At 36.1% G+C, this 10,425-nt stretch overlaps 2 protein-coding genes across 2 annotated transcripts; both read left to right on the forward strand.

Annotated features, from left to right (window-relative positions):
- The first annotated feature begins 106 nt into the window (after nt 1–106).
- On the forward strand, nt 107–5,138 carry LOC112000634 (uncharacterized). The gene is made up of 2 exons (XM_024032787.2): nt 107–1,011; nt 4,560–5,138. Exons 1-2 carry the CDS (start codon nt 190–192, stop codon nt 4,971–4,973), a joined length of 1,236 nt encoding a protein of 411 aa, XP_023888555.1. The 5' UTR covers nt 107–189; the 3' UTR covers nt 4,974–5,138.
- Nucleotides 5,139–5,256: 118 nt separating this feature from the next.
- On the forward strand, nt 5,257–7,909 carry LOC136063964 (uncharacterized). Its single transcript, XM_065765029.1, has 10 exons — nt 5,257–5,308; nt 5,748–5,848; nt 5,937–6,017; nt 6,107–6,187; nt 6,319–6,399; nt 6,488–6,568; nt 6,658–6,738; nt 7,124–7,204; nt 7,293–7,343; nt 7,598–7,909. Exons 1-9 carry the CDS (start codon nt 5,257–5,259, stop codon nt 7,341–7,343), a joined length of 690 nt encoding a protein of 229 aa, XP_065621101.1. The 3' UTR covers nt 7,598–7,909.
- Nucleotides 7,910–10,425: the final 2,516 nt, after the last annotated feature.

Here is a 10,425-nt window from a genome sequence, read left to right on the forward strand (position 1 = left end):
TTTTTATGTGAGTAAAATAACTAAGAAAAAAAGCATTACTTAGCGCAAAAAAAAAAGCCCAATTATCTGATCAGAGAGAGATATATATATATATATATATATATATATATATATATACATCTTCTTCTTCTTCTTCTTCTTCCTCGAAACAAAGCCCTAGCGAGAGAGAGGGAGAGTGAGAGAACGGAGATGGACCTACTGAAGCAAGAGATCCTGAAGAAGAAACAATCTCTGAAAGAAGACACAGGCGGCCGTAAATTCTTCAAGCGCTCCGAGCTCGAACAGAAACAAATCCAGAAGCTTCGCGACCAAGAGAAACTCGAACTCCAAGCCAAATCTAACCGCCAATCCTCTTCTTCAACCACCAATACCAACGCCTCCGCCACCGCCAATACATCCTCCACAACCGACTCCACAACCGTCGCCGCCACGTCATCCCTTACCGAGGAACAAAACATCGATAACCTCGTTCTCCCTCGACATGAAGTGATCCGCCGCCTCCGTTTCCTCAAGCAACCGATCACTCTCTTCGGCGAGGACGATACGGCTCGGCTCGACCGGTTGAAGTACGTGCTTAAAAACGGTCTCTTCGAGGTCGATAGTGATATGACTGAAGGACAGACGAATGACTTTCTTCGCGATATTGTGGAGCTGAGGAAGCGGCAGAGGAGTGGGATGATGAGCGAGAGGAAGAGGCAGAAAGGAGAGGAGGAGAAAACGGAGGATAAAGACGGAGGTGGAGGAGAAGATGAATTGAGCGGCGGAGAGGGTGGATCTGACGGTGGTGTCGATAACGATAAGGATTTGAAGCGAATGAAGGCGAATTTCGATGAATTGTGTGAGGAGGATAAGATTCTGGTGTTCTTTAAGAGGCTATTGACTGAGTGGCGCCAGGAATTGGATGAGATGGGCGAGGCCGAGAAGCGGACCGCCAAGGGGAAGTCTATGGTGGCCACTTTTAAGCAGTGTGCTCGGTATTTGAATCCGCTGTTCAAGTTTTGCAGGAAGAAGGTGAGTGGTTTTGAATTTCCAAGCTTGGATTTTGTTTGGTTCTAATAGTTGCCATTGTTAAATTTTGATTGAATATGTGAATTGAAGTATTGAGAACTAGGGTGATAAAACTATTTGACTTGTGATCCAGTGTTGGGTTCAAGGCTCATTGGGTGTGTGTAACTTTATCATATATGAAAAAACTATTTGACATGCCCTTGATTTTTTGATAAGTTATGGAAATTGGTAAAAGATTGAGAGAGTTGGTGCACAATGTGATTTTAATGCAAATTGCAGAGTAATGAAAATTGATTTACTTTTTACCTATCAAAAAAAGAAAAAAAAATTTGATATACTTTCCAAAGTGTGTAACCTTTAAATAGAGAATGTAAGAAAATTCTTTTAAGATAGTTTCAGTTCAGCTCTAAAAGAAAATTTCAACTTATAGTTCCCAATACTCAATCACGATATGTAATATGCATTGAGATTTGGAAGCGTTATTCTGGCCATGTTTTGAAATTGAATTGAGTAGTATTGCCACTACCTACATGTAAAAAACCAGATATCTGTTTTTTTTTCTTCCATCAATACTACTCATATGCAAATAACAAATGGTGAGCCTTACTCTTATATATATATATATATATATAAACAAATGGAGAGCCTTGTTATTTTGTTATATTGTATAGAAAGGAGTGTGATTTGTTGATCAATTCATTTTCAGCCCAATCTTAGACCCTTTACTGTATGAAGCAAATAGATGTATGTCGAATCATTAGTTGCTTGGGTTTACTTCAGTGTTGAAGGTTTATTAAGTGCTGATCATTTTGTTGATAGGCTTTGAGTTTGAAGGATTTTTATGAAGACATTTTATAGCATTGTTGGGACCTAGTGGAGACTGGAGAAGGATATTTTGGAATCCTTTTAATAGGAATCTCATGACTTTGGCAGCTTTGAGAAGTCCTTGAATGCTTCTTTTATTACTCTTGTGCCTAAAAGACAGATACTAAAATATAAGGGACTTTCACCCCTATCAGTCTGTATTGGAACACTTACATGATTTTGGTGAAGGTTTTGTTTTGAGACTGTGTCGGGGTTAAAAGTTAATACTTAATATGGGAAAGACCTAGTCCTGATTAGGCAGGTTGAAGAGTTAGAGAAGTTGGCTGGCTTGATGTGGTATACTACCCATGAAATTCCTTGGAATGCCTTTGGAATCTCCTTCAAGGATTAGTGTACTATGGAATTTTGTTAGAAAGGATGGAAAGGAAATTAACTAGATGGAAAAAATTTTATCTGAGGCTGGAAGGCCTCAAGATCTGTAAGAGCACCTTATGTAGTTTATCCATCTACAACCTCGCTTCATTTACTACTCCTATTAATGTAGCAAATAGGATTGAGAAGCTCCAAAGGAACTTCATATGGGGTGGGATGATTGAAGCATTTAAGTTTTAGAGGAATTTCCTTTGGGGGAGTTCTAATGAAGTTTTCAGATATCCACTGGTTGCTTGGGATAAGGTTGTTTGGCCGGTGGAGATAGGGGGTTTGGGGATTCGGAAGATTGGGCTTTTTAATCGAGCTCTTCTTGGGAAGTGGCTTTGGCGGTATGGGAAGGAAGCTACCCATTTATGGCGTCAGGTAATAGCCACCAAATATGGAGAGGGTAGTGGAGGTTGGTGCACTAGAGTTGTGAGGGGGACTCATGGTTGTGGGTTATGGAAGAATATTAGGAAAGGTGCAGACAAATTTTTCAGTCATGTGGTGTATGCAGTGGGAGAGGGCAATCGTATTCGGTTTTGGCATGACCCTTGGAGTGGTCCTATTCCTTTGAAAGAATTATACTCGGAATTGTTTGCTTGTGTCGTGGTTCAGGAAGCTCTGATTTCTGACATGGTTATTTCTGCACCAGACGGGGGCGGTAGGAGTTGGAACTTCATTTTCCGTCGCTATTTTAATGAATGGGAATTGCAGAGATTTTATTCTTTCTATGAGCATGTCTCTGCTAGGATTCCTAGTTGGGAGGGTGAGGATATGTTGATTTGGCAGTTGAATCGCAATGGTGTTTTTGATGTGCGATCCTTTTATATTGCTCTATTGAAAGCCCCTTCTATTTCTTTCCCTTGGCAGAGCATTTGGTGTGTAAAGGTACCTAAAAGGGTATCTTTCTTTTTATGGACTGCTGCTAGGGGTGGGATTCTTACAATAGATAACCTTGTTAAGAAGAACTTGCCCCTTGTTAATTGGTGTTGTCTATGTAGGTGTGATGAGCAAACTGTGGATCACCTTTTGCTTCACTGTAAGTTTGCATCTGCTTTGTGGAGTGAGGTCCTTATTATGTTTGGGGTTCAGTGGGTGATGCTGGATACTATTGTTTCTCTTCTTTTTGCTTGGAGGAATTGGTTGGGAACTTACTCTTCAAAGGTTTGGAATATGGTACCAGCATGCCTTATGTGGTTAGTATGGAAGGAACGCAATGCCCGAACTTTTGAGGACATTGAGAGACCTATAGATATGTTGAAGAACTTGCTTGCTAGGACTTTGTTTGAGTGGTCCCGTATTTGGGGTCTTACGCAAAGTAGTTCCTTGTCTGATTTTCTTATTTCTATTAGACTTTCCTTATGATTTGATTGTATTTGTTTCAAGGGCAGTGAGTTTACAATCGTAAACACATTGTTCCTTTTCATCAATAAAACTCTTATTATCTATCAAAAAAAAGAAAAAGAAAAGTAAATTGGAATATGGTTTGGACCTTTTGGCTTATGGGCTCCTACAATCCGTTGGCATGGCATCTAGAGACTTAACTTTTTCTTCACATTGTCCTCTAACTTAGTTAAATATTCAAGACCTAATCTTCTTCACATCTTCCCATCTGGTGTCTTGGCTTCCCTATAATGCGTGATTGCTGCAATTCTCAACTTCATATGCATGGAGGAATTGGTGCCTGTTTTATTTTCTCTCTTAGTCTAAATGTGGTGTATAGGTTGTCAGAGATGACCCTTTCTGCTTATAGATATCTATTTCAAGCCCCCTGTGATAGAAAGCCTGAAACTTTTTGAGTTGTGACTGAACTTTACCTGATGAGTATAGCATTTAGAAGGCCTTTTTATTGAGGCCTTGCTGGAAAACCATTTCAATGCGTAAACCTCTCTCTCTGTCTCTCTTTGAGTCCTTAGGAATTTCTTAACCTAAAATCTAATGTAATCCTGTCAATCCTTTTAAGACCTGATCTTAGGCTGCGGGACTCACAACAGCTATATTTGTTGTCAATAGTCTTTCCTTGTTGATTTTACTTTGAAACAAGTTCCAAGTTCCATACCTTGAAGCCTACATGGATCACTTCTCACAAGTCACAGCTGATTATAAAATGCTGTATTATATGTATTTCCAATTTTCACTATGTTTGAGAGGATATCCACATGATGCTATGCATGTACATTTATATATACATACAAACAAACATATAAATCCTTTTATTTTCTTTAAAATTTCTGGTTGGATTTGGTGTTGACTATTGTTGCTTTCTTTGTATAAAGCACACTGTATTGGGCTCATGTTAATTCTCTCTATAGGTTCTTCCTGATGATATTCGCCAAGCATTGATGTTGGTGGTTGAATGCTGCTTGAAGCGAGACTACTTGGCTGGAATGGACCATTATATTAGGCTCGCCATTGGAAATGCACCTTGGCCTATTGGTGTCACTATGGTTGGTATCCATGAACGTTCTGCCCGTGAGAAGATCTACACCAATAGTGTGGCCCACATTATGAATGATGAGACAACTAGGAAGTACTTGCAATCAGTGAAGAGATTGATGACCTTTTGCCAACGACGGTACCCAGCATTGCCATCCAAAGCTGTTGAGTTCAACAGCCTGGCAAATGGTAGTGACTTACAATCTCTGCTAGCAGAAGAGAGGATTTCTGGGGGTAATCTAGCCTCTGAGGAAAGGCTTCGGATAATGCCTGCTCCAAATGAGAGCTAGCTGTTATGTATTCTATGTTCTGTTTATGGGATATTATTGCATTTCAATGTTCCATGTGCCATCCAATTCTAAGCTTTGAATGGTAAAATCCACACTCTTTGACCATGGATGTTGTTTTCATTGATTGTGTTCCAATATAAATGCAGAAAGTGAAGTTTTGGTGAATTAATGCTTATTACTTTCGTTCATATATATGTTTTTTTTGTCCTTTAATTCATTCTTATGTGGGGAAAGGTAGCTAAGAACAATACATTATTATTATTATTATTTTTTATAGTGCTCCATGGGTTCTTTCACTGTGTTGGGTCATGACTCATGGGGTGTTCCTTCGGATGGTTTTATTTATTTATTTATTTTTTTAATGTAAATAATGAATAGGGACGGATATATATATGCTTTTGGTTTTGGATAATCAGTGACAAGAAACAAATATAAAGCCCTGAAGTGGAAAAAAAAATATGAAACTCCTACAGAATAGTCTCGGCTTCACCCATGCCTGAATTGGACGCGGAATTCTATGAATCTCACTCTTACTATAACTAATCTATACATATAATAATCGGTGAAATAGAGAGAGTGTAAAATTGAATTTCAAATTAGAACTCTAATTGTGTGTCATATGTACACACCAAATTAAAAGTCTAATTTTGTGCCATGTATCTAGAATCTGAAATTGAAGTTGAATTTTGCATCATGTGACTAAATGTATGTGGGTTCATTCTCATTAAAACCACTTCTATGTATCGGGTCAAGTGAGTTACTGTGCTAATTAAGTTTTTTTCTTGATTTTGCAGTCAAACGTGAAAACCAAAGAGATTAATATCGGTGATAAGAACTTGGTTTGGGTACATTGCATAATTTCCAAAAAGATAAATGTATGTGAGCTCATTCTCATTAAAACCACTTCTATGTATTGAGTCAAGTGAGTTACTGTACTAATTAAGTTTTTTCTTAATTTTGCAGTCAAACGTGAAAATCAAAGAGATTAATATCGGTAATAAGAACTTGGTTTGGGTACATTGCATAATTTTCAAAAAGATAAATGTATGTGGGTTCATTCTTATTAAAACCACTTCTATGTATCGGGTCAAGTGAGTTACTGTGCTAATTAAGTTTTTTTCTTGATTTTGCAGTCAAACGTGAAAACCAAAGATATTAATATCGGTGATAAGAACTTGGTTTGGGTACATTGCATAATTTCCAAAAAGATAAATGTATGTGAGCTCATTCTCATTAAAACCACTTCTATGTATTGAGTCAAGTGAGTTACTGTAATTAAAACCACTTCTATGTATCGGGTCAAGTGAGTTACTGTGCTAATTAAGTTTTTTTCTTGATTTTGCAGTCAAACGTGAAAACCAAAGATATTAATATCGGTGATAAGAACTTGGTTTGGGTACATTGCATAATTTCCAAAAAGATAAATGTATGTGAGCTCATTCTCATTAAAACCACTTCTATGTATTGAGTCAAGTGAGTTACTGTACTAATTAAGTTTTTTCTTAATTTTGCAGTCAAACGTGAAAATCAAAGAGATTAATATCGGTGATAAGAACTTGGTTTGGGTACATTGCATAATTTTCAAAAAGATAAATGTATGTGGGTTCATTCTTATTAAAACCACTTCTATGTATCGGGTCAAGTGAGTTACTGTGCTAATTAAGTTTTTTTCTTGATTTTGCAGTCAAACGTGAAAACCAAAGATATTAATATCGGTGATAAGAACTTGGTTTGGGTACATTGCATAATTTCCAAAAAGATAAATGTATGTGAGCTCATTCTCATTAAAACCACTTCTATGTATTGAGTCAAGTGAGTTACTGTGCTAATTAAGTTTTTTCTTGATTCTGCAGTCAAACGTGAAAACCAAAGAGATTAATATCGGTGATAAGAACTTAGTATATATATATAATAATAGATGAAGCAGAAAGAGTGTAAAATTGAATTCCAAATTAGAACTCTAATTGTGTGCCATGTGTACACACCAAATTAGAGTTCTAATTTTGTGCCATGTGTCTAAAATCTGAAATTGAAGTTGAATTTTGCATCATGTAACTAAATGTATGTGGGTTCATTCTCATTAAAACCACTTCTATGTATCGGGTCAAGTGAGTTATTGTGCTAATTAAGTTTTTTTCTTGATTTTGCAGTCAAACATGAAAACCAAAGAGATTAATATCGGTGATAAGAACTTGGTTTGGGTACATTGCATAATTTCTAAAAAGATAAATGTATGTGGGCTCATTTTCATTAAAACTACTTCTATGTATCGAGTTAAGTGAGTTACTTTGCTAATTAAGTTTTTTCTTGATTTTGCAGTCAAACGTGAAAACCAAAGAGATTAATATCGGTGATAAGAACTTGGTTTAGGTACATTGCATAATTTTCAAAAAGATAGCAAAGCCAGTGTTTGCATCTTTGTTATAAATTACTTACAAAGTTTGCATCTTTACATTTGCACTGAGTTTCGGATTAAAGTGTTTTTTTCTTGGTTCTGATACTAAATTTTGTTTACTATTCACTTACAAAGTTTTCATCTTTACATTTGTTATAAATTGCTAATATGTGATTAGATGCACATTATGCCTAAAATTCACTATCCTTATATTTAGCTTTTTGTTCAGGTTTGACACCTATAATAATGAAGAAAGCACTGCTGTGAACCGATGGATGATACTTTTTGCAGGCTACAAAGGAATTTAGTGATCAATGGAATCTCACGCGAATTGGAGAGGACCCGGCTGTAGATGTCTGGATGGCAGATGTGAGTCATTATGTTTTTAAAATTTTCAGTGAAGGTAAAGGTTATGAACAATGTAAATTTTATTGAAGATTCAAAAGTGTGAATGGATCTTTTGGATAAACATTGTCACCAAGGTTCATCTTTTTGTGTAAAATATATATACTGCTAAGTTTTGTTAATGAAATTTTTTGGTTAATAATATGAATTTAGACTTAACTGAGCATTTTAAACATGAATAAACTCATGATTAATAATATATCCATTCCCGTGCGGTAACACGGGGCTACATACTAGTATAATATTAATATTGTTGTGATTTTGTGACAATGATTATGGTGTTTTGGACTGTTGATAAGTTACAGACATTATGGAATAAATTAGTACATTTAACTCGTAATTATAAGAAGAATATTCACAACACATTAGTCATTCTATTCCTTCGGGATAACCTAAAATAAAATGTGTAGGCCTACCATGTTATGTACACTCAAATCAAAGATAATGCACTATTTTTTACCTTACAGAAGTAGGGAGGTCTGAATGGGAAGAACTAAATAATGCTACTAAATTATAACACTTTTAGTGAAGATGATGCTTGTAAAGCTTCTTTACCCAAACCGTCTAAAAAAAAATCCAATTATTAGTTCAAATTCAATAATCAATGTGTGTAGTTGATAATTGAATCCACTTTACATAAGATTTTGCTTATTTAGCAAACATAAAGCAGATTGCAAAGTCTGCAAAAATTAGTTACATATAATGGGTCTAGAACCCGAGAAATTATGGTTTCATTAGTTTTAAATTGAATGTCAATTAAACTCAAAATTTAAACCATTAAAATCTAGGATTTAAATTGATAGTGTGGGGTACATAAATTCAATAAGGTGATCATGCCACGTGTCATACTCAACGTCAAGGAGGCCAATACAGTTTCGAGAAGTCCATACCCTCAGATGGTAAGGCCGAAAAGGTGGGTCATGGCCACATCAATGGCACATTACAGGAGGGGGCCACATTGTAGAGGAAGAGTTTCAGAGAGGGGTTAGCCTTGACGTGATTAGAGGGAAGGTAACTACCACCACATTTAATGCACCTCATCAAACACCCTGATCGCATTTATGTGGAGAAGACCCTTAAACAGTGCTGTCTTGGTTGTCGCAACTCACAAAAAACTTGGGAGGATGTTTAATGGAACAAGCACTCGAGTAATAGCCTGCATAATCAACAAATTGAGGGCCAAGATCAACCAAAGGAAGCTATATAATGTGAGAGATCCTCCAGGGACAGGGGGTCATCCGGAAAAAAAAAAAAAAAAAAAAAAAATAAACAAGGCGCTGCGTAGAGCATTTAATGAAGCGTTGTGGACTCCGAAGCATCAGGAACAATTACAGGACACGCAAAGCGACGTCCTCACGAGGAAAAAACAAAGAAGTGTGTGGGACCAATCATTCAAGGTCAAAACCCCACTTTTTCTCCTCAGATAAGAGGGAAAAACTAGAATTTTGAGGGGCTATTGTGGGGTATAAAATTCAATAAGGTGATCATGCCACGTGTCATACCCAAGCGAGAAGGCCAATACAGTTTCGAGAAGTCCATACCTCAATGGTAAGGCGAGAAAGGGGCCATGGCCACATAATGCACATTACAGGAGGGGCACACTATAGAGGAAGAGTTTAGAGAGGGGTTAGCTTGACTGATAGAGGGAGGTACTCCACCACATTTAATGCACCTCACTAAACACCCTGACTGCATTTATTGGAGAAGACCCTAACAGTGTTGTCTTGTTGTTGTAACTCACAAAACTTGGGAGGGGTTATGGACAAGCATTCAAGTAATGCGCACTAATCAACAAATGAGAGGCCAAGATCACCAAAGGAAGCTATATAATGTGAGAGATCCTCAGGGACAGGGGTCATCGAAAAAAAAAAAAAAAAAAAAATCTAAAAAGCACTTAACAAAAGAACTAAGTTTAATAAAGTTTAAAAAGAATATACTCTAGACTACTCTCCTCGAACTTTCTGAAGAAATGATTTTTGCATAGAACCTTTTCCTTTTGTTATTTTAATCTTAAATTCATTATGGACGTTGTCCAACTCACAAAACCTAGTTTTCAGCTCACTCTTTGAAAATTCATTGTGTTGGACTTTTGGGCTTGAATCTTCAACCTTTTGGGCTCAAGAACCAAAATGCTGCCCTTATAGATAGTATTTGAAAATTTATGATTTGAAACTAATAATCCAATAAGATAAGATTTAATTTGAGATTGTATTAAATTTTAGAGTTAAATTTGAAACAATCACATTTTTTTTTGAAACACCTTTATACAACAACTAGACTTATTACACGTGCTTTGCGTAAGTAACAATACTCTTTTTTTTTTTTTTTTTTTTTTGTTTAGTGTTATAATGTTTAAAAGTAATATATAAATAACTGTGTGTATTTTGTTTTTTAAAGAAAAAAGGTAAAAGTAATGTAGAATGAGAAATGATATATCCACAATATTTTTACAACGAATTTTAAGTGGTAGGTTGTTACTGGTTATTATTGTTGGGTTAAAAAAGTAATTCCATTGCTAAATTCAAATTTAAACCAATAACAATTAACTTGTGATTTGTTGTGAAAATGTTGTGGACCTAGCACTTCTCATAATGAGAAAATGTTTAAAAATGAGATAGAGATATTGTCCTAAGTTTTAGGATGAATGGAGAA

Source organism: Quercus suber, unplaced genomic scaffold (assembly GCF_002906115.3).
Source record: "Quercus suber isolate HL8 unplaced genomic scaffold, Cork oak 2.0 scaffold_601, whole genome shotgun sequence".
Lineage (NCBI taxonomy): Eukaryota > Viridiplantae > Streptophyta > Magnoliopsida > Fagales > Fagaceae > Quercus > Quercus suber.

Excerpts from the sequence above, each read along its gene's own strand:
- LOC136063964 (XM_065765029.1), top strand. The coding sequence starts at position 5,257 with ATGGGTTCTTTCACTGTGTTGGGTCATGACTCATGGGGTGTTCCTTCG. Across the intron at positions 6,188-6,318 it reads TAATTTCCAAAAAGATAAAT|TCAAACGTGAAAACCAAAGA; the intron begins GTATGTGAGCTC and ends TTGATTTTGCAG. Across the intron at positions 6,739-7,123 it reads TAATTTCCAAAAAGATAAAT|TCAAACATGAAAACCAAAGA; the intron begins GTATGTGAGCTC and ends TTGATTTTGCAG.
- LOC112000634 (XM_024032787.2), top strand. The coding sequence starts at position 190 with ATGGACCTACTGAAGCAAGAGATCCTGAAGAAGAAACAATCTCTGAAA. Across the intron at positions 1,012-4,559 it reads TCAAGTTTTGCAGGAAGAAG|GTTCTTCCTGATGATATTCG; the intron begins GTGAGTGGTTTT and ends TTCTCTCTATAG.